The sequence below is a fragment of the Oncorhynchus mykiss genome, chromosome 12, assembly GCF_057628025.1.
Source record: "Oncorhynchus mykiss isolate SJ-2025 chromosome 12, ASM5762802v1, whole genome shotgun sequence".
NCBI lineage: Eukaryota > Metazoa > Chordata > Actinopteri > Salmoniformes > Salmonidae > Oncorhynchus > Oncorhynchus mykiss.
The window spans coordinates 56,447,425-56,472,345 of NC_143033.1; the positions used below are offsets into that span (position 1 = coordinate 56,447,425).

At 41.5% G+C, this 24,921-nt stretch overlaps 1 protein-coding gene across 3 annotated transcripts; it reads right to left on the reverse strand.

Moving 5' to 3' along the window:
- Window positions 1–175: 175 nt before the first annotated feature.
- On the reverse strand, window positions 176–23,593 carry pwwp2a (PWWP domain containing 2A). 3 transcript variants are annotated; one of them, XM_090192814.1, is made up of 3 exons: window positions 22,402–23,593; window positions 7,214–8,185; window positions 176–2,778 (listed from the first exon to the last, which is right to left on the reverse strand). In XM_090192814.1, the coding sequence occupies exons 1-3, from the start codon at window positions 23,541–23,543 to the stop codon at window positions 2,754–2,756; spliced, it is 2,139 nt and encodes a 712-aa protein (XP_090048940.1). In that variant the 5' UTR covers window positions 23,544–23,593; the 3' UTR covers window positions 176–2,753. The 3 variants fall into 3 exon arrangements, with proteins under 3 accessions (XP_090048940.1, XP_021479881.3, XP_021479880.3); XM_021624206.3 differs by having other exon boundaries at window positions 6,259–8,185; XM_021624205.3 differs by lacking the exon at window positions 176–2,778 and having other exon boundaries at window positions 4,239–8,185; window positions 22,402–23,575.
- Between the last annotated feature and the right edge of the window lie 1,328 nt (window positions 23,594–24,921).

The window sequence follows — 24,921 nt, forward strand, 5'->3', positions numbered from 1 at the left end:
TGGGTTGTACATCAGTTGTACAACCTCGGTGTGTACAGGGCCAGAGTGTAGTTGTTAAATTATGTTGAAAAGATGAACTACTCTGTGTAGGCCTTTTTCATTGGTTTATATATTGAGGATATGCATATTGGTGTCAAATGGTGAATTACAGTACAATATAGAAAAACACACCAAGTACAAAGGCAAAAAGCAGATTTACTGATTTTAGGAGATATACAGTAATTACAAAACAGGATTTCCAACATCCACCAGTCTAAGTCAAGACATTAATAGATTGTATCAAAACGCATACATGTACACGAGATGGCGAGAGATGAGCCACAGCTGATTCAGTCACTGTGGCTCTCTTCAGCTGCTGACTGACTTGACCATGTGTTTGTTTCCCTTTGGGAATCCCCAATCCAGCCTGTGACCTCAAAATCGGTCCAGTCAACTGGCTCTGCTTGTCTTGAAGTGAGGAGGAAAGTCAGGGAGGAATATTGTGGTTTTAACCCTAGAGAGTGACTGAATAGGGACATCTGGCAAGGAAAATGACATGTACGCTTAAATTTGCACATAAAATGTCATGTCATCAAAAAAATCTGTGCTGGATGAAGGGGGCTTCAGCGTTAGCGTGATTGAAATTTAAAGGCAATGTTCCCGCGTTAGTGGAGACTGCATTCGCGTTAAACGCTGCATAATGTCGGCTCATAAGGATATTACCTTTACATTTCTTACGCTTCAGTGAAGCCGATTGAATAGAGCCCTACAGGAGGACCCTGACTGGGGGAGCGTGATATCTTTGATTTTCTGTATCTGCCAGTCAATTGTAGATTACACACCAAGTACTGCATCTCCCCTGGAACAGTCTAGACATTTGGAGTTGTTCAGCTAACTCCTGTTCTTTAAGGCTGCTTGTAGCTCAGTGGGTAGCTTACTGTGGGACAACAGGAGTTGGTATAAGGTCGGGAGAGACTGAATCCCCGTTTATACCTGGTGCTGATATCGTCCACATTCTGATTGGGCCCACATTTTTAGACCGTGTCGACGATCAAAATAACTGATGGTGATCCTCCTACATCCACATAGCTGATCTTTCACCGATTTGACAGCTCCAACGCAGTTACACCTTCGACACCGCCATCAGTTATGCAGGTGTCAGCTATCGCTTGATCTGTTTTAATCTAGGCCTAATGCTCATTGGGCAAAACTTAGAATATCAGTGGTTGGAGTTACAGGTGAGAGCAACAGAAAAAAAGGCCTTTGGAGGTAGGATGGAGGGCGTTAAATGCGGGTTGCAACAAATGATGTATATGAACGTTAGATTGCTGATGCTATGTATTGGTGGATGAGAGGCTTAGAACCCACTGGTCGGCCATATTGGAACTCAGAAGAAGCAATCCTCAATAGTAATGAATGTAATTCTACAGTATTTCAATTACTTTGTTGTTTTCAAGGACAAAATTACATTGATTTAAGTATGTTGTTGTTGTAGTGTGGATATAAGTACTTTAAATGTTTCTATTTTTTTTATTTGTATGTTCAGCTCACATATAATTTGAAAGTATGCATTAAGGTGTCTAATAGAATTAAACAAATGTAGACATTAAGAAAAATACACGTACGTGTGTGTATATATATATCATTGGTTGCGACCCGCAAGGTTGCTAGTTCGAATCTGAGTTGCGACTTCTTTTTAAAAATGTAACCAACATTTTCAACTTATTACATTTCTAATCTACTAACTTTCTGGCTGAACAGCTTTAAATATGTGGCAAGACTGGGCTAGTACCATCCCCCTGCTGGTGCAATGGATGTGGCAAGGGACCAGAAGGTCACAGGTTCTAATCCTCCCAATCACCTTTCTCAAAAAAGGTATAATTCAGCGTATTAATGCTAATTTTTATTTTATGTTAACACAAATATTGCTGGGTCTCCCGAGTGGCGCTGTGGACTAAGGCACTGCATCGCAGTGCTAGCTGTGCCATTAGAGATCCTGGTTTGCCTCTTCCAAATCCATACGGGAGTTGCAGCAATGGGACAAGACTGTAACTACCAATTGGATACCACGAATTTGGGGAGAAATAAAACAAATATTGCCTTGAGTCAAGAGGGACGATTTAAAATGTTTGATAATCCAGATACGTGTCCCTGACTACCTCCTGAGGTGGTCAGGAAGATCTGATCACAATCACTTCACTTCAAATGTGGGCACAATCAGACTGTGGACAGGATCAGGACACGCATGTTAGGCATGTTAGCACCAGGTATAAACGGGGCTTGAGACACCAGTATTCTTTTTCAAGACTGCTTCAACACAACAAAGCACAGCCTTCTGCAAATGCACTGTAATAGCATAGCACATGCAATCTTTATTGCATTAATATAAATGTTTTACATAGTATTGTTTTTATTCATTTTTTTGTCTTTGCATTTCAAAGATCACTGATCAACATACTAAAAACCCTGCAAAATCCTGTGTCCTGTCAACATGTATGTAATACAAATGTAATAGATATCTATAATGGTCAGAGTGCTCGTCTACTCTGCAGATGTCCTCACTCAAACTAAGGTCACATGCTTGTGGACATGGACGCCTGCTCAAAGAAATCAAATGGTATTCAGCATGATGGACAGGCCCAGAGGTGGAGTAGGTCTGCAATTCATTATAAATATAGAAATGTTCCTTCTTCCGATACTTAAATAAAAATAATTATATCGATGACGTCTCCAATTCTGGACATGTCCTTCCGTCTGGCAGTGTAAAGGACCCATCAGCAGCCCTTCAGCGTTGTAGCACTGGAAGAGAAGACAGAGAGAGACATGAACACATCAGGGATCTTTTCATCCAAATCAGAGGGCATGCTCTTTCTGTATTTGGCTTCAACAAAGCAGATTCAATAGGTTTTAGTGCATGCCATTAAAAAAAGCTTTTTCATCAAAGCACGGAGACATTGAAAACGCCAGCGCTATGGTACATGTCAGGAAGGGCACTCCTACGAATACTAAAATGTTCATTGAATAAAAGGCTGTAGGTCAGTGCACATTAGTTAGCCAACAACACAAAACATTTCAAGGGGCCTCCAGTGATCTTGAGTGAAATCAGGAATGAATCTAACGGTGCATTGTTCATGTTGCAACGGCGGTTATGTGTATGCTGCTCCCGAACATGGATATATACACAGTGTACAAAACATTAGGAACACCTGCCCTTTCCATGCCAGACTGACCAAGTGAACGCAAATATCTCTTATTGATGTTACCGGTTTAATCCACTTCAATCACTGTAGATAAAGGAGAGGAGACAGGTTAAAGATGGATTTGTGCCATTTAGAGGGTGAATAGGAAAGACAAAATATTTAAGTGCCTTCGAATGGGGTACGATAGTAGATGCCGGGCGCACCGGTTTGCATGTATCAAGAACTGCAACAGTGCTGGGTTTTTCACGCTCAACAGTTTCCTGTGTGTATCAAGAATGGTCTTACCACCCAAAGGATATCCAGCCAACTTGACAACTGTGGGAATCATTGGGCCAGCATCCCTATGGAATGCTTTCAACACCTTGTAGTCCATTCCCTGACAGATTGAGGCTGATCTTAGGGCAAACGGGGGTGCAACTCAATATTAGGAAGGTAAGTAGCCTTTTCATTTGTATTTCAAACCAAAACATTACTTCTCAGTACTATTTCATTTACAAACAATTAGAGGACAGAACCATCAAACTCCCCCTAAATGTTAAATTCTACAATGCCATTCAAAGATGCATTGCTTCAGATACACTGACTGACAGCCATTGAACAATGGCTTCTATTAGCATATGATGTCAATGTCCTAGATCTGTTTGCAGGTAAGAAAATCTGTTCAATAAAAGGAATGATTTTACTCCCCCCAAAAATCTCAACATTCAGGCATTTCCTCTCATTATTGTTAATGTACCAATAGCCTCAAGTGGTAAACAGGGGCTTGACTGGCAAGTAGTTTTCTACAGGTCTGCTATTTCATAAAAGCCCCACAAACATTTGCAGTTAACGGTAGCTATTATAAGACCACAAGCCACAATTTAAAAGGCATGGTCATTGTCAACTTAAAATGCCCCCATTTTAGTACGAGGGGGACAATAGAAATATCTCAAATTCCAAATGACCAATGTTTTTATTCCAGCTTGTTTCAAGGTGAAACTGAAGCCTTATAAATGGCATTGGATTTGTAGGTGTTAATGGAAGTAGGAGCACTAAAATGAAGACAACTAGGTAAGATTCTTGAAGTTGACATTTTATTTATAATACTTTTTAAAAACATCAGAAAAACATTTACACAAGTGTTCTTCAACTGTTACTTTTTCCAACAGCTTTTTCCCCTATACAGCATTCTCTGATCTGCAAACAGATGATGTCCGAAATAGAAGAAACAGAGCCAACCCGTCATTATACACTTTGTCTCTGCTTGTAACAATGGTCAGGTCAGTGTACTCTACCGAGCAATAAGCCTCTGATCTCTACCTGTTCGGGGCCAAAAGGGCAAAGGTGAGGCGATGTTGGTCTTACTGTATGTCCCTTAATATTTAGTCAGAGTGGATAGGTATGTAGGCAGGTAAATGAAGAAACATCTTTAGGAAATGTCATTTGTCATTGGTAATGAAATGGTCAAATCTGAAGTGAACAGAACTGGTAGAGATCAGAACTGGTGAGGTAACCTTTCCTCACAACCCTCCCCCAACTTCAGCCAAACAAAAAAGGCTTTTTTCCATTATTCATCATAAAAATCCACTAAAAATAATTTGATACAGATTGTACTGTACATAATACATAAAATCAGGATTTGCAGTCGTATGAGATTAGCCAAGCAGTGAAGTGATAGAAGGTTGAGTTCAGGAGCACCAAATAAAGTCAAACACATTCCAACTCAAACAGGGTTGAGTAACAGCTGAACACTGAGAACTCTGAGAAATCACTGAACTACTTAGTACAAGTCAACACGACATGGCAAACCCATAGTAAAAGTTGTAGAAAATAACAGCAAAAATAGTTCATCCCTGTAACGTGCCATACCACACGTATATGACAGGAGTAACTAAAATGGCTTCCCTCTGTCAATGCTAGTTGGTTCTATCATTTTCATAGTACGCCGTTGCTCCATCAACAAACATCTTTGTTTAAAATGTCCCGATGTGCAGACAATTCAAATCAGTGATTTTAAAACAAATTGGGCATCATTCTATGTATAACAGCATGCAAAATCACGGAGCTAGATAGGAAGACCAGAGAGTAATAAAACAGTCTTGGTTAACTGAGGAGCACAAGGTATAGAGACTACAGACAGGACAGAGTCAGATGAGGAGAGAGAACGGGGGAGAGGTGAGGTGGCCCAAGGGGACTGGACAGGTATGAGGGGGGTGGATGTGCCCACTGCCCGGTTGAGCGGGCACGCTCTCAGTACAGTATCTACTGCCCTGCAACCATCTCTGTTTTCAGAGAGGATTAGAAACAGGGCACCATCCTCCTCTCACCGGCACTTGAGGTGACTTTGGCTTACAGGCACATCCTCACAAGCCCAGCTCAACTGTTTGGAAAGCCCTGGCTGGCAGTGTGCCACACGGTGATCAAGAGCTTACCGGCCCGGCAGCCAGTTCCCACAGCCAGTCAGCTCTGACTGTGTCTGAGATACAGCAGGTACCTAAGCCCCTATAACTGCTCGCTCTTCAAATCCACCAGGGTCCACTTCCTCGTCACATCACAGCTACAGTACATGTCTTCAACCAGCACAGATACATCATATTTACTGCTGCTCAGATCCTGTAACTTTCCGTTCACAGTACCTGAAACTGAACCGCTTGTTGCATAGACTGAAAGAACTACACTTTTTGTCTCTTAAGATTTTGACAATTGGCAGCCAATCAAGCAAACCTATGAACCATGGTGTTAGAACATGACATAAGCTTCTTTGCACATAGAGTGAAACTTAAAGGCCTCAAGATAAGGTGAATATTTCCATCACCAACCATTCTGTAAAAAAAAATGTTAAATGAAATGACCAGATTTCCACCAGTTTGGATAAATAAGTGAAATTTGAGAAGGATGATAAAATAAAATAAACGCTGCCATTTTTATATATGCAGTAGTGTGTATAACCCCAACCCATTCAGTCCCTTTTTGATCATAGAAAAAAAAAGAGGAGTCCTGGTTGTCTGGCCTGAAATATTTAGTTTCTTTCTCCCAGGAAGGTGAAGGAACATGGTAGGTGACTAGGAGTGGAAGGGGGGGGGGGGGCATGTTTGCCTACCTTTCCTTTTCCCCAAAGCACACCACCTCACGTCTCGAATTGCGTAAGCAAGGCGCGAACCTCAGGAGTGAGCTGCTTGGCAGCCTTGGCTGCCTCTGTGATGGCTTTACGGTACAAGCCCTTTCTCTTCTTGTCGAAGCGTGACTGGAAGCTTTCTAGAAAGGGGGCGACCTGTGCAAGTGCCAGGAAGGAGGTGGTGGGTGAACCGAACCAGGCGACACGGGCCTCCTGCCTGACTAAGAGCCCATTATCTTTGCGGCTGATCTGGATGCCTAAGACGCGGGCTGGCCACCAAGGAAAACCATATATTTTGGCCCAAACGATGTCCCCTACGCAAATGCTCCTGCCGTCCAGAGAGACACACTTAGACACATTTTTGGAAAACACTTTCTGAGATTTACGAGGGGTTTTCTCTTCCGTAGGTGCTGGCGAGGGGTCAGTGACTGCTGAGGATGTGCCGGGGGCGGGGGGCGAGTGCAAATCACCGGGAGGGGGAAAGTCAAAGGTCTCGGTGGAGCTACACTCTGAGTTTGAAGACTTTAAGTCATCTGCACTATCAACGCTGCACATGGAGGTATTAGAGGAGTCAGGCTGGCTGGGGTTAAGGGTCATGTACACCACAAGGTTGCCAGCCTTGCTGCCGCGCGTCTCCCGCCTCTCCTCCCGCCCCCCCTGCTCCTCTGGCTCCACCTTGGGGTTGCTGTGCTCCGTGGCTGTGAGGGGTTCCACTTGGGTCTGGGATTGGGTCTGAGGACTGAGCTCAGGTTCTGGCCCTTTATCTAGACCCTGGTTTTCAGCAGCAGTGGCCTCGCCTGTGGAGCAGGAGGAGGAGGAGGAGCGCGTGGAGGTGCAGCGGGGCGCGCCTGGCTTTGGAGGGGACAAACGGCCACTTCCCGGCACTTTCTCGAGGCAAGGCGGCTTACATGTAGAAGAGTCATTCTCTTCATTACGGTACCTTTGGGGCTTGATGCGCATCCTGGGTGGCAGAGGGGTGGCGTTGCTTGGTCCCACCCCGCTGATCTGCTGCAGCCGCCGGGTGAAGTGGACCTTCTGGTGGGCGTGGGCCTCCTGCAGGGCAGCGGCCCTCGTCATCGTCTTGGCGTTGCCACTGCTGCCAGTGACCACTGTAGTCTCTCTCTGCCTCTTCTGCGCCTTGGCCAGTTTCAGCACCTCCCTTGCCTTGGAGTGATCAACATTTTTGCTCTGTAGCACTTTCTTGGCATTGAGCTGGACTCTGGAGCTGCTGTTGACCGGTGATGTTGTTGTGGTGGCTGTTGTCCTCAGAACCCTGTTCCCTCCAGCTCCGGCCTTCACCTGGCCCAGAGAAGAGGAAGAGGAGACTCGAATCCCTGAGGCCTGCCGTTTGGACGCCTCAGCAGCATGGCGCTTCTCCTCAGAGCGAGAGTCATTACGTGGCCGCTTGCTGACAGTAGCTGCACTGTCGTTGCGTCTCCGCTTGGCGTCCTCGCCCCTAGAGTCCGACACAGGGCCTCTACGTGGCTCCCTCTTGTCCACAGTCATGACAGTCCCCTTGCACTTGTCACAGAGCACCTGGCGAGGCCGCAACTTGATGGCGTTCATAATAGAGGTGGGCTCCTCGCGATACAGCCTGCGCTTGGGCCGCTTGATCTTGCGGGGGGGCGGCTGAGGTAACGACTGGTTGTAGGTGTCCCTGATGAACAATGGCGGAGGGTAAGGGGCTCCCTCCTGAAACAGTGGCGGAGGTTTTGTAGTCCATGGGTTAGGCTTAGGCTGGGGGTCAGGGTTTGGTTCGGGGATTGCGACAACTTGGCTGTCAGGGTTTTCCTGGACTGGCATTTCCACCTTCTCTGGCTGGAATGGTTCTGTCTTTAGCTGCATAGATTCAGGTTTATCCTTGTATTCTCTCCTTGGGAACACAGTGATTGGAATTCCATAGGGTCCAAACCTGAGAAGAGAGAATTTGAGGATTTAGAAACTGTGGATAACTATAAAAACTCAACTCTAAACTTGTTTTTTGTCTTGTATTCGTTAAAGATGTCATGCTAATTCAAGATGTTTCTCATTTAGGCCTACATTGTACATTTAGGAAATCAATCTAAATCAATTAAATCCTGAACATTCAAAGAAGAAATATTAAATTAGTGTTGCAAAAGATCAAAGAAGCTCCCACGGCTTAAAACACAACATCACCATAGCTAACTAGAGTGCACAAGGCCCTACAAACAAAGGAAAAAAACTATCCTTGTTTACAATATTAATGCTCACCCTCCAACTTAATTCACTAATGTTTTAATACGGCAGACACAAGTGAAGGTGGCAGCAGAAACTCCATGACTGTGTTTGTTAAACCCTACCGTATGCATTTGGGATCAGAATGACTCTTGGGTTGAAACTGCCACACATTTCAACATCTATTGGGCTGCGTTGATACAGGAAGACCAATTAAGATTTTTTAAATTGTATTTATTTTTTTACACTAATTGGTCTTTTGACCAATCACAGATCTTTTCACATCAGATATTTTTCAGACCTGATCTGATCGGTCAACAGACCAATTAGTGAAGAAAAATCTGAATTGCGCTGCCTGTCTTGTTTTCTCTATTTGACTGAGTGTTCCTCAAAATTTAATTCCAGGAGGTGTAGAGATGTGGGCCATGCAAAGCAAACCAGACATAGCCTATATTATCATTTACTTCCCATGAAGCAGTCCTAATCTAAATTCAACGCTACCATGAACCCAAAAATAAACAAACCCGAATAAGCCTATAAAAAGTTTCAGCGGTGGCTATTACCATGGCAGAATATATATATATATATATATATAAAGTTTATATATATATATAAGCCTATAAAAACGTTTTATAGGCTTATTCAGATTTGTTTATTTTTGGTTCATATATATATTTATTTATTTTTTACCCCCAGAAGAACCCCTATACACCTTGACAACTTCAGCTCAACCAAAATCTTAAAACTGCCGACCCTACTGAACATTATCCAGATACTATATGTCAAGTGGTTCAACTACCACTACATAGACCTAGTTGAGTTCGTGTACTGCATATGATATCTCAGCCTAGAAACTATGTTTCCCACCAGAACACCTCCTAAAATAATCCCCATGTTACATGGGAGATGACAGAGCTATACAGAGATAGATGGCCTTGGGTAAATGTGTCCCTATGCTGCATCAAGCGCAAATACAGGACAAGATTTATCATGCTAACTCTACTGGACCAAATGCTAACTCTACTGGACCAAATGCTAACTCTACTGGACCAAATGCTAACTCTACCGGACCAAATGCTAACTCTACCGGACCAAATGCTAACTCTACTGGACCAAATGCTAACTCTACTGGACCAAATGCTAACTCTACTGGACCACCCTTCCTCCCCGTTGGAGAACAAAACAATGGATCAATAGCTAGGTTTCCATCCAACTGGCGACATTAGAAAATATGCACATTTACCCAGCCAAAAATCAGTGCGTGATGACGTAGAGCACACAAAATGTTTTTTTGCTTAAGTTTTCATGTACCGACTACAAATCTAAAGTTCAGTGTGTTTACATCGCATTTTCAAATCTACCAATAGTTTTGTAACAAACTGTTGCATTAAATAGCAAATGTGCCTACTCTGGTCTTCGCATGTGCGCTCTATCAAACAGCTAGCATACACAGTGCGGATTCCTATGGATAAGAGCAAGAATGTTTGTATTTGTCAAGCAAGTGCAACATCAATAAAGATGTTTTGGGAAACAGCTCTGAAATGTAAAGATGCTCTTATGAAGGTTATAACGATGAACTTTGCCTTAAGATGCTTTTGGGGTATGGGCCCTATACTGAACTCTACTGTGACGTCCAAACTTGTGAAACTAAGACATCTATGATTGTTTCAGATTTGGTCTGGTCCGGACCAACTAAATGAGGTCTTGTTTGGGGGCGGAGCACATTACAAAAATAACCAATGTGTAGAAAAATACACAAATATGCAAAAGTAGGATCTTGCACATTTCTACCTTTGTGTACCTTAGGGCTGTCCCCAACAATAGCAAAAATGTTGGTCGACAGTCTGTTCTTTCAACCAATTGGTTGAAATGTTTAAACATGTATTTTTGCACATGTAGACACATCCTGTGTGTGTTAATCAAATCAAATATATGCACTGAGCTTGTCTGATGCTTTAAGCACACTGTTTGATTAAATAATGAAGACAGAAATTACTAGAGGGAGTCCTCAATTGATTTGATTGTACTCGGGCTTGCAGCGTTGTTAAAAAAAGAAGACAGTGAGCGACTGTGACTAGCACCCAGTGTCTCTCTCGCTCCACCCTGATGCAGTAAACCACTACAAAACTTCATGTGTTTATCGTGCTGTCCGTGTTGCTGAAGCTGCAACATAATTTGCCATTTCTTACTTAAAAGTTCTGTTACCAAAATACCTCATTTGTTTAGGAAAAACATTCCCGCAACCCTTACGTTTTTTGTGACACATGTATGCATCGCATGCACATGACCAATGGGGCCTGACATATAGCAAATCATAATCACATTAATAAATTGGTTATAACAAACTCCGAACACGTGAGAGCAAAATTAAGACCAATTAAGATTTTTTAAATTGTATTTATTTTTTTACACTAATTGGTCTTTTGACCAATCACAGATCTTTTCACATCAGATATTTTTCAGACCTGATCTGATCGGTCAACAGACCAATTAGTGAAGAAAAATCTGAATTGCGCTGCCTGTCTTGTTTTCTCTATTTGACTGAGTGTTCCTCAAAATTTAATTCCAGGAGGTGTAGAGATGTGGGCCATGCAAAGCAAACCAGACATAGCCTATATTATCATTTACTTCCCATGAAGCAGTCCTAATCTAAATTCAACGCTACCATGAACCCAAAAATAAACAAACCCGAATAAGCCTATAAAAAGTTTCAGCGGTGGCTATTACCATGGCAGAATATATATATATATATATATAAAGTTTATATATATATATATATATATATATATATAAGCCTATAAAAACGTTTTATAGGCTTATTCAGATTTGTTTATTTTTGGTTCATATATATATTTATTTATTTTTTACCCCCAGAAGAACCCCTATACACCTTGACAACTTCAGCTCAACCAAAATCTTAAAACTGCCGACCCTACTGAACATTATCCAGATACTATATGTCAAGTGGTTCAACTACCACTACATAGACCTAGTTGAGTTCGTGTACTGCATATGATATCTCAGCCTAGAAACTATGTTTCCCACCAGAACACCTCCTAAAATAATCCCCATGTTACATGGGAGATGACAGAGCTATACAGAGATAGATGGCCTTGGGTAAATGTGTCCCTATGCTGCATCAAGCGCAAATACAGGACAAGATTTATCATGCTAACTCTACTGGACCAAATGCTAACTCTACTGGACCAAATGCTAACTCTACTGGACCAAATGCTAACTCTACCGGACCAAATGCTAACTCTACCGGACCAAATGCTAACTCTACTGGACCAAATGCTAACTCTACTGGACCAAATGCTAACTCTACTGGACCACCCTTCCTCCCCGTTGGAGAACAAAACAATGGATCAATAGCTAGGTTTCCATCCAACTGGCGACATTAGAAAATATGCACATTTACCCAGCCAAAAATCAGTGCGTGATGACGTAGAGCACACAAAATGTTTTTTTTGCTTAAGTTTTCATGTACCGACTACAAATCTAAAGTTCAGTGTGTTTACATCGCATTTTCAAATCTACCAATAGTTTTGTAACAAACTGTTGCATTAAATAGCAAATGTGCCTACTCTGGTCTTCGCATGTGCGCTCTATCAAACAGCTAGCATACACAGTGCGGATTCCTATGGATAAGAGCAAGAATGTTTGTATTTGTCAAGCAAGTGCAACATCAATAAAGATGTTTTGGGAAACAGCTCTGAAATGTAAAGATGCTCTTATGAAGGTTATAACGATGAACTTTGCCTTAAGATGCTTTTGGGGTATGGGCCCTATACTGAACTCTACTGTGACGTCCAAACTTGTGAAACTAAGACATCTATGATTGTTTCAGATTTGGTCTGGTCCGGACCAACTAAATGAGGTCTTGTTTGGGGGCGGAGCACATTACAAAAATAACCAATGTGTAGAAAAATACACAAATATGCAAAAGTAGGATCTTGCACATTTCTACCTTTGTGTACCTTAGGGCTGTCCCCAACAATAGCAAAAATGTTGGTCGACAGTCTGTTCTTTCAACCAATTGGTTGAAATGTTTAAACATGTATTTTTGCACATGTAGACACATCCTGTGTGTGTTAATCAAATCAAATATATGCACTGAGCTTGTCTGATGCTTTAAGCACACTGTTTGATTAAATAATGAAGACAGAAATTACTAGAGGGAGTCCTCAATTGATTTGATTGTACTCGGGCTTGCAGCGTTGTTAAAAAAAGAAGACAGTGAGCGACTGTGACTAGCACCCAGTGTCTCTCTCGCTCCACCCTGATGCAGTAAACCACTACAAAACTTCATGTGTTTATCGTGCTGTCCGTGTTGCTGAAGCTGCAACATAATTTGCCATTTCTTACTTAAAAGTTCTGTTACCAAAATACCTCATTTGTTTAGGAAAAACATTCCCGCAACCCTTACGTTTTTTGTGACACATGTATGCATCGCATGCACATGACCAATGGGGCCTGACATATAGCAAATCATAATCACATTAATAAATTGGTTATAACAAACTCCGAACACGTGAGAGCAAAATTAAGACCAATTAAGATTTTTTAAATTGTATTTATTTTTTTACACTAATTGGTCTTTTGACCAATCACAGATCTTTTCACATCAGATATTTTTCAGACCTGATCTGATCGGTCAACAGACCAATTAGTGAAGAAAAATCTGAATTGCGCTGCCTGTCTTGTTTTCTCTATTTGACTGAGTGTTCCTCAAAATTTAATTCCAGGAGGTGTAGAGATGTGGGCCATGCAAAGCAAACCAGACATAGCCTATATTATCATTTACTTCCCATGAAGCAGTCCTAATCTAAATTCAACGCTACCATGAACCCAAAAATAAACAAACCCGAATAAGCCTATAAAAAGTTTCAGCGGTGGCTATTACCATGGCAGAATATATATATATATATATATAAAGTTTATATATATATATATATATATATATATATATATATATATATATAAGCCTATAAAAACGTTTTATAGGCTTATTCAGATTTGTTTATTTTTGGTTCATATATATATTTATTTATTTTTTACCCCCAGAAGAACCCCTATACACCTTGACAACTTCAGCTCAACCAAAATCTTAAAACTGCCGACCCTACTGAACATTATCCAGATACTATATGTCAAGTGGTTCAACTACCACTACATAGACCTAGTTGAGTTCGTGTACTGCATATGATATCTCAGCCTAGAAACTATGTTTCCCACCAGAACACCTCCTAAAATAATCCCCATGTTACATGGGAGATGACAGAGCTATACAGAGATAGATGGCCTTGGGTAAATGTGTCCCTATGCTGCATCAAGCGCAAATACAGGACAAGATTTATCATGCTAACTCTACTGGACCAAATGCTAACTCTACTGGACCAAATGCTAACTCTACTGGACCAAATGCTAACTCTACCGGACCAAATGCTAACTCTACCGGACCAAATGCTAACTCTACTGGACCAAATGCTAACTCTACTGGACCAAATGCTAACTCTACTGGACCACCCTTCCTCCCCGTTGGAGAACAAAACAATGGATCAATAGCTAGGTTTCCATCCAACTGGCGACATTAGAAAATATGCACATTTACCCAGCCAAAAATCAGTGCGTGATGACGTAGAGCACACAAAATGTTTTTTTTGCTTAAGTTTTCATGTACCGACTACAAATCTAAAGTTCAGTGTGTTTACATCGCATTTTCAAATCTACCAATAGTTTTGTAACAAACTGTTGCATTAAATAGCAAATGTGCCTACTCTGGTCTTCGCATGTGCGCTCTATCAAACAGCTAGCATACACAGTGCGGATTCCTATGGATAAGAGCAAGAATGTTTGTATTTGTCAAGCAAGTGCAACATCAATAAAGATGTTTTGGGAAACAGCTCTGAAATGTAAAGATGCTCTTATGAAGGTTATAACGATGAACTTTGCCTTAAGATGCTTTTGGGGTATGGGCCCTATACTGAACTCTACTGTGACGTCCAAACTTGTGAAACTAAGACATCTATGATTGTTTCAGATTTGGTCTGGTCCGGACCAACTAAATGAGGTCTTGTTTGGGGGCGGAGCACATTACAAAAATAACCAATGTGTAGAAAAATACACAAATATGCAAAAGTAGGATCTTGCACATTTCTACCTTTGTGTACCTTAGGGCTGTCCCCAACAATAGCAAAAATGTTGGTCGACAGTCTGTTCTTTCAACCAATTGGTTGAAATGTTTAAACATGTATTTTTGCACATGTAGACACATCCTGTGTGTGTTAATCAAATCAAATATATGCACTGAGCTTGTCTGATGCTTTAAGCACACTGTTTGATTAAATAATGAAGACAGAAATTACTAGAGGGAGTCCTCAATTGATTTGATTGTACTCGGGCTTGCAGCGTTGTTAAAAAAAGAAGACAGTGAGCGACTGTGACTAGCACCCAGTGTCTCTCTCGCTCCACCCTGATGCAGTAAACCACTACAAAACTTCATGTGTTTATCGTGCTGTCCGTGTTGCTGAAGCTGCAACATAATTTGCCATTTCTTACTTAAAAGTTCTGTTACCAAAATACCTCATTTGTTTAGGAAAAACATTCCCGCAACCCTTACGTTTTTTGTGACACATGTATGCATCGCATGCACATGACCAATGGGGCCTGACATATAGCAAATCATAATCACATTAATAAATTGGTTATAACAAACTCCGAACACGTGAGAGCAAAATGGATGCAGAGGACGTGACATACAGTGCATTTGGGAAGTATTCAGACCCTTTCACCTTTTCCACATTTTATGTTATGTTACAGACTTGTTCTAAAATTGATTTAATACCCCCCCCCCCCCCCCCCCCCCCCCAAATCTACACACAATACCATATACAGTGCCTTGCGAAAGTATTCGGCCCCCTTGAACTTTGCGACCTTTTGCCACATTTCAGGCTTCAAACATAAAGATATAAAACTGTATTTTTTTGTGAAGAATCAACAACAAGTGGGACACAATCATGAAGTGGAACAACATTTATTGGATATTTCAAACTTTTTTAACAAATCAAAAACTGAAAAATTGGGCGTGCAAAATTATTCAGCCCCTTTACTTTCAGTGCAGCAAACTCTCTCCAGAAGTTCAGTGAGGATCTCTGAATGATCCAATGTTGACCTAAATGACTAATGATGATAAATACAATCCACCTGTGTGTAATCAAGTCTCCATATAAATGCACATGCACTGTGATAGTCTCAGAGGTCCGTTAAAAGTGCAGAGAGCATCATGAAGAACAAGGAACACACCAGGCAGGTCCGAGATACTGTTGTGAAGAAGTTTAAAGCCGGATTTGGATACAAAAATATTTCCCAAGCTTTAAACATCCCAAGGAGCACTGTGCAAGCGATAATATTGAAATGGAAGGAGTATCAGACCACTGCAAATCTACCAAGACCTGGCCGTCCCTCTAAACTTTCAGCTCATACAAGGAGAAGACTGATCAGAGATGCAGCCAAGAGGCCCATGATCACTCTGGATGAACTGCAGAGATCTACAGCTGAGGTGGGAGACTCTGTCCATAGGACAACAATCAGTCGTATATTGCACAAATCTGGCCTTTATGGAAGAGTGGCAAGAAGAAAGCCATTTCTTAAAGATATCCATAAAAAGTGTTGTTTAAAGTTTACCACAAGCCACCTGGGAGACACACCAAACATGTGGAAGAAGGTGCTCTGGTCAGATGAAACCAAAATTGAACTTTTTGGCAACAATGCAAAACGTTATGTTTGGCGTAAAAGCAACACAGCTGAACACACCATCCCCACTGTCAAACATGGTGGTGGCAGCATCATGGTTTGGGCCTGCTTTTCTTCAGCAGGGACAGGGAAGATGGTTAAAATTGATGGGAAGATGGATGGAGCCAAATACAGGACCATTCTGGAAAAAAACCTGATGGAGTCTGCAAAAGACCTGAGACTGGGACGGAGATTTGTCTTCCAACAAGACAATGATCCAAAACATAAAGCAAAATCTACAATGGAATGGTTCAAAAATAAACATATCCAGGTGTTAGAATGGCCAAGTCAAAGTCCAGACATGAATCCAATCGAGAATCTGTGGAAAGAACTGAAAACTGCTGTTCACAAATGCTCTCTATCCAACCTCACTGAGCTCGAGCTGTTTTGCAAGGAGGAATGGGAAAAAATGTCAGTCTCTCGATGTGCAAAACTGATAGAGACATACCCCAAGCGACTTACAGCTGTAATCGCAGCAAAAGGTGGCGCTACAAAGTATTAACTTAAGGGGGCTGAATAATTTTGCACGCCCAATTTTTCAGTTTTTGATTTGTTAAAAAAGTTTGAAATATCCAATATATCAATATCCATGATTGTGTCCCACTTGTTGTTGATTCTTCACAAAAAAATACAGTTTTATATCTTTATGTTTGAAGCCTGAAATGTGGCAAAAGGTCGCAAAGTTCAAGGGGGCCGAATACTTTCGCAAGGCACTGTAATGGCAAATATTATTATTTTTTTCATAAATGTTTAAACATATATTTTAGAAAATGAACTGAAATATCACATTTACATAAGTATTCAGACCCTTTACGCAGTACTTTGTTGAAGTACCTTTGACAGCGATTACAGTCTCGAGTGTTCTTGGGTATGACGCTACAAGCTTGGCACACATGTACTTGGGAAGTTTCTCCCATTATTCTCTGCAGATCCTCTCAAACTCTGTCAGGTTGAATGAGGAGAGTCGCTGCACAGCTATTTTCAGGAATCTCCAGAGAAGATTGATCGGCGTTCAGTCAGGGCTCTGGCAGGGCCACTCAAGGACATTCCGAAACATGCCCCGAAGACACTCCTGCATTGTCTTGGCTGTGTGCTTAGGGTCGTTGTCATGTTGGAAGGTGAATTGTCGCCCCAGTCTGAGGTTCTGAGCAGGTTATCAAGGATCTCTCTGTACTTTGCTCCGTTCATCTTTCCCTTGATCCTGACTAGTCTCTTAGTCGCTGCCACTGAAAAACATCCCCACACCCACAGGATGGTGCAAGGTTTCCTCCAGACGAGACGCTTGGCATTCAGGCCAAAGAACTCAATCTTGGTTTCATCAGACCAGAGAATCTTGTTTCTCATGGTCAGAGTACCTTAGGTGTGTTTTGGCAAACTCCAAGCGGGCTGTCATGTGCCTTTTACTGAAGAGTGGCTTTTGTCCTGCCACTCTACCATAAAGGCCTGATTTGGTGGTCACCTCCCTGACCAAGGCTCTTCTCCCCCAATTGCTCAGTTTGGCCGGGTGGCCAGCTCTAGGAAGAGTCTTGGTGGTTCCAAACTTCTTCCATTTAATAATGATAGAGGCCACTGTGTTCTTGGGGACCTTCAATGCTGCAGAATTTTTTTGTACCCTTCCCCAGATCTGTGCCTCGACACATTCCTGTCTCGGAGTTCTACGGACAATTCCTTCGACCTCATGGCTTGGTTTTTGCTCTGACATACACTGTCAACTGTGGGACCTTATATAGACAGGTGTGTGCCTTTCCAAATAATGTCCAATCAATTGAATTTACCACAGGTGGACTCCAATCAAGTTGTAGAAACATCAAGGATGATCAATGGAAATAGGATGCACCTGAGCTCAACTGAGTCTCATAGCAAACGGTCCAAATTCCTATGTAAATAAGGTATGTATTTTTTATAATTTTGCATATTTCTAAACCTGTTTTTGCTTTGTCATTATGGGGTATTGTGTGTAGATTTGAGTGTTTTTATTTCATCCAATTTAGAATAAGGCTACAATGTAATAAAATGTGGAAAAGGTGAAGGGGTCTGAATACTTTCCAGAATGCACTGTAATCAATAGCCTAACTGTTAAATGTGTCTGGCTTTATAAAATTATGGAAACTGAAAACGCAGGCCACGTAATATTTGTACTGTCCAGAGCTAAAAGTACAACTGGACAATGTGGCAAGCTACAGCCTTTGGAGGGCATAATAATAAAAGTGGAGGTTTGGGATGCTTGTACTCAATTACAGGCTACATTCAAACTTTCAATCTCTTTAAATGGGAGGGGATGTGTGCGATTCAAAATCTATTGTTTCTCTGGCGGCTACATAAGGGCAATTCCACGTTAACGGAATGATGCTTTGATTCCATTTTTTCCACTTTAATGTATGCCAAACAAAAACCATTGATTTCAAAGTTTAATGAACCATAAGTCTATGCACAAGGACTACTTAACAATTTCCACTGAAAATATTACAAAAACAAATTTAGTGGATAGATGCAGATGCAAACTTTGGTAACGGAATTTAGGTAAAATCTCCATCAGAATTTTATGCAAACCCGTTTCAAAGATGTCTATAAGTGAAGTGGATTTACGCCCGGTAAATGAATTACATCATGGGTCCCTGATCTGTAATACCCAGAAATGCATAATTATGGATATGAATGTTATTCTCAGGGGTCGCACTAAAAAAGATAGGCCTATTTCTTAATACGTTATTTTGCTGTGTTTTGTAAATGCTGATCTAAAATGCTTCATATTGTAATTTCTCCTTGGCATCAGACTCATTTTGAGCTTCAGTTGCACTTCTCCACCTCTGATTCAGTTGCACTTCTCCACTTGGAAGAGAATTCACAAATGGGCATTCTATCAGCAGACAGCGCTGACCGATGTGTAGCTACTTTTCTCTGGTACTTTTCTCAGTGTAGCCTACTTTTCTCTGGTAAAATGCAAGATTAATATCAAGCAAAACATTAGGAACTGTAGCTGGCTACATTCGTTCTATGATAAACATTAGAAATGGCCATGCATCGGTTTTTGCCCAAAAAATACTTGCTTTTTCATTGTACACTCATTTACCTGTGACTGCTAGCCAAATAGCTTTGCACTTATTTTGTTACCTGATGAAAATGAAGCCATTTTCTGCACAAATGTATTTTCTGTGAAGGAAAACTATAGTTGCACATCCCCGATTACTCTATTGAAGCAAAACACTTGACTGCCAATATAAAACGCAGGTGATATGGTTTAAAACGCAGATTATTTTTGATGGGCTGCATTTTGAAAATGCAGATTTCTGAACTATTAACCCTGATTCTCATGTTTAACAAGTATGGACATCACAGCACAGCAGAGCACAGTAGAGTACATTGCAGTACAAAAGAGCAGAGTAGGCTTCAGTAGAGTGCAATAAAGTTCAGTAGAGTACAATACTATACTTTACTGTATTGGACTGTAATTCTACTGTGCTGTATTGTGATCTCTACTCACTGTACTATCCAAACTTGTGAAACATGTGTCTATGATTGGTCCAGTCAGTCTGTGGACATTACCATCACAGTCAGGGTGGACTGACCAAAATTTAACTACTTTTCAACATCCATGGACATCCGGTGTTGATCGGTGCTTAATGGCTTAGGAAGCTGGTTTACAAGGGGCTCATGGGTAGGTGCCAGTAAGAGCTGGGAGAGGTGACATTAACTGGAGACTAAGAGAGAAGGGCAGAGAGCGAGGAAAAAGGGAGAGGCAGGGGTTGTCCAGACTCACTGTTATAACACTCTTGGTTTGACCACCAGACAACAGAAGGAGAAAGAAAACCGTTATAATACTAGTGGAAGAGAGGACAGTAGCAGGTGACCCAACTGTGGTTTGTGACTATTATGATTTCCTATCGTAGCCAATCAATTTGCCGTAATTACGTTACATATTTTTTTAGAAATACGTTACCAATTTGAATGACTTAATTCATAAACAAAATCGATATCAGTAAAATACTAATTGGTAGGTTTACCAGTATTTGTTACTTCTGTGAACTTTCATTATCCAAAATATCTTAAAAATGTGAATTTTTTGTAATGCCAATATTTTTTAAACTTGCACAAGGTAAACCATTTCTCCAAAACGAAATATAAGTGTTGATATTAGTTGGCAGGGTTTTTACATCAACATTTTGTTTTGATGTATTTTTAATAGCTTAAGACTTTATCGGGTAGATGTTTTCTAAGACCCCTTTTCCATATGCCTTTACTTATGCCTAATTTACAATTTAATTAAAAAAATGTAACCATGCCTTCATTTCCCCAAAATATAGACTTAACTTTCATTTGACATACTCCTGTGAATTTCACATGATGGTGCTCATGGGTTCTTTCCAATGGAAATGCGCATAAGCAAGTAGTCTACATCTATATCTGCATTAATATGGCCATGAGCCCCTCCATTGCTACTTATAAACATCCTTGAAATCGTAGAAATATGCAGATTCCTCTGACAGCCAAAACCAACTGTAAAATTGCACTGGAGAGTTAAGGATTAGCGAGTGTCTCACTCTAATCACAATGAATGAAACAGCCAAGAGAAAGAGGGAAACATGCCTTTCCTCACCACTGTCTTTCATTTGCGTCACAGCTTCTCACAGCAGCCTCCTTATCAACCAACACCTTTCATTAACACACAATCACCATCTTTTCCTTCCTAATCAACACCAGCTAGGCAAAAGGTTGGCCTGGTCCAGAAACATTTTATTTTCCTCTGATAGCAACAATATGGTGGAAATTCCACCCACCTGTCCTAACTTCCATCTTTCCAGATGCATACACCTAAGTAGGGGACGGGTAGAGTAGACATTTTAGGACCAGGTCGATGTCTAGAGGCGAGTTAGTCTGAACCGAAGACAGCGACTCATCTCTCATCTTGAGCACACATCCAATAGGAAAAACAATGATTCCATATGACCTATGCTATGGAACACACTCTGACAAATCACAGGCACAAGGCCTGCACTCAGGGGACTGTTGGAAAACAAAAGCCATAAACCGATCCCTTAGACTCAACAATGAGGATCTAAAAATGTAGTCTTTTGTTTGTAGAGCTGGGATGGTGTTGATTATCTACAGTACTGTAGAAAATGAAGCAGTAAAGTTTGAGTGGCCTCCATCTTGTCATTGTAATAAACCGGCCATTGTCCTTGGGATCACTGCTGCTCAGGCTCTTATCAAAGCAACTTACACTAAAGTAGCTTCCAAGTTATAGCATATTATACCATGTATTGATAACCTATATTAATAGCGCATATGGTATAACACCAGAAGAATACCTTGAAATGATATGAAGTCCTGAAGAGCAACTACACAATGAGCTGTAAGCAGCTTGTGAGGGGAAACTAAACACAACAAGGTGTTGATTGTGTGTGCAGATGTCATCTTTGCTAAACATAATGAAGATATTCAACATAGTCCCCAGGCATGTCAGCAAGTTTAATTATGACCCAAAATCTACACCTGCAGATGATAAAGGGGGGGTTGGAGGAAAGGTGTTGATGAGACGGGTGACAAATTACAAGGACATTAGATAGAATCCAAAGAGAGGTTGTTGATGGTGGCATAGTGCTACATGACTACTCTACCAACTGCAGCATTCTCCTTACACTACAGACTGAGCATGTGATCATCCTCTCCAGCTGACCTCTGATATACCTGGACTTTGTAAATAGAAACATCAAGTTTAGTTTTGTAAACTGAAATGACAAACCGAAAGCACTGCCCACATAACTGGGGATAAGAGCAGTTCCTCTGTATTTTTGTGATACGCTGTCAAACTAGAGATCACCATGGTAGCTTGACCCCTCGACCCCTGGCAAATGTAGAAAACTATCAGTTTAGTTCAGGAGGCAGGGGTTTGCAAAGAACAAGGTCCTTTACTGACAGCTGACAAGTCGGAATGTGGACAAGCCACATCTTTCAGGTGTGAATTGTTGTGTAATTTTGTATGTGCATAATGTGCAGTGGATGTCAGTAGTAAACAAAAAGATGTGGTGTGTTTCCAGAAGTAAACTAATGGACAGAAAAGTCTTAGGAAGTTACATAGAAAAACAAATGTGGTATAAAACTAAAATACAAGAGACATTTCCGAGAAGGATTATACTATACCTTTTAGAGAGGTCCATCAGAACCCCAGAGAAGATCTTCTCGCCTAACCGAAAGGACACCACCAGTGCGTCGTCGATGATGTGATCCAGAGATACTCGAACTTCAGAACCAGGTATCAGATTGTCCACTGACTCGGACTGTACCTCCTCAGTATCAGCAACGGGCATGGGGTGAGGGGGATTCAATACGGTCTCGCTCTCGTGGAAGTTCGTTTCCAAACTCCGCTGTCGTGAGCACGAGTCCCCAAGTTCTGCCGAGGAGTCAACCTGACCCACTACCATTACAGGAAGCTCGGGACTCGGAGAGTTCTGGTTTGTGATGCTCGAAAAGTCATAAATGTATCCAGTCTCCATGGGTGTTCCAATGAGTGTCTCCGTCTCTAGAACTGGCAGAGAGTCGATGTGTTCTATGGACTGGGGATGTTCAAGAGAGGCATCTCCCAAAGACTCGGCCTTGTACTCGGTACCAGAAAGAGCATCATCTGCTGATTCGGGCTCCAGTTCAGCCTCATGGGACGGTTTAATTAAAGCTCTATAGTCACACTCGATAATAGTAGGTTGGGTTAATTCTGTGTTTTGATAGTCATTGATTATGGGCTCTGCTGGCTCTGCCAACGACAGCCCAGCCTCCGTAGTCACAGGATGCGCAGGGAACGAATGCAAAAAGACCACCGATGGCTGTGAATCGGAGATGGAGCTATTCTGATGGCAGGCGTAGGGCTCGTGCTTACTGAGCTCGTTTGCAGGATCAACATTAGGCGAAAAAAATTGTTTCAAGCGTTCTGCCCTCGACATTGTGTATTTCGAACCATAGCCCCCGCGAGAATGGTTATCGGTATTTTCTAAGCCGACCATGAGACATCCTGTATCGATGTGTTCATCCAATGCACAAGCAGCGAGGACTTTTCCCGCGGCTTCTTGGTCTGGCCTGCTCAGTAGCTCCATTTGGACCTGGCTGCATTCCTGAACTGCATCCCCATCCTTGAGTTGGTGAACAAGGTCTATTACTGGCGCGTACTGCTGCGTTGCATCGGAGTCGAGTTTGCCCCCCGGCACAGCTGGCACCGGTTCGAGCTCACCACAGTCCCCCGCTGTTGTTGTTGATACCGCAACAGCTCCTGGCTCCGCAGCCACGGCCGCCATTTTCTTTCCGCTTTGCTTCTACGGCCAGGTCCCGTCCTCTCCCTGTGATAGCACTAGAGCCCGCCCACTTGAAAGCCAAGAACACTTGATAGGCCAGCAAACTATAAAGTTGTAGTTGAGTTGTCAATATCCACGTCATTCAAAGGAAACCCTGGAAACACTTTTGTAATTGGCTCCCTTTGTCTAACCTTAACCTAACGTAACAGGCAAAAAATAAACCTTTTGTGAACCTTTTCCACAAGGGGCGATATTGTATTGTATTTCAAGCATCAGCGAGGTTCAAGCAGAGATGTTAAAAAATGTACAGTAGGCCTATATTGATTTTGGACCTTTTGTCTTTGGTTCTAGTTCTATCCCTATCCTTCAAACATATTGTCTGGGCAACACTGAATGCATTGTATTTAACACTTATCAGTCACTTCAAATTCGTCAGGTGGTGACTCACAAGTATAAACTTTGTATAACTGTGTCATTATGTCTCATATGAGGCAAGAGAACACATTATAGAGTAAATGCATATAAAGTTAATTATCTTAACCTGCTGCTTAAATTCTCCTAATCTGCTACGAAAAAGTAACGTCCGGTTGTAGCTCTATCTATCTAAGTAGCAGTTCAAATGACGAAGACGACCAAAACAACAAGCACAATTAATGTCTTTGGTGCTTGCCATAGCCTTCAGCTTCACGATTGCTGACTGGTCTGGTGCAAGGCTTTATACGGCTTTAAGTCTTAGGCCACAATTGCACATTGCTATTTCATTCTCACATTATAGTTGTTTCCTTTAGAAACCAAGCTTACCAGTAGGTCTATGTATACCACAGTTTCTAAAGATAGGATCCAAAAACGAGGGGTCATATCAGTTCTACTGTTTACATCTGCATAAAAGGTGTATCTGAATGGATAAATTCTATAAATAAAATGCATTACTATATATCCCTTATCCATATGATTCAATGGATACTTTACAGTATTTTTATAGCAGTACCAGCAGTGTCTGAAATACACCCCTCATATAGATCTTGGCCTATAGCATACACTCCTAGGCCTAATGTGTTCATAGCGAACTTTTGACCTGAGCTTAAGGTGGTTACTCTGAAAAGCACTGTCAAAGCATCTCAGCAGGAAATACCATTGGATATTATATGGGGGTGGATGGAAGATAATAGTATTTACTTGACAAGGCAGCTGAAACACATTTTCAGTTGAGGAAGAGCATTTGTGTTACATGTGTGTCCTTTGTGTGAATTAGAGATGATCCATAAGAGATACCATAGTACCCCTTTTGAGAGTATCACCTTACAAAAATGACTTCTGACAGAGAAAGATTGTATGACATTTGTCATTGGTAAGGGGTACTTAAGTAGTATGGTGCACTATA

Bases quoted from the DNA above. Each gene is read 5' to 3' on its own strand.
- pwwp2a (XM_021624206.3), bottom strand. From the start codon at position 23,543: ATGGCGGCCGTGGCTGCGGAGCCAGGAGCTGTTGCGGTATCAACAACA. The intron at 8,186-22,401 runs GTATAGTATAAT...CTCTCTTCTCAG, and splicing joins CTGATGGACCTCTCTAAAAG to GTTTGGACCCTATGGAATTC.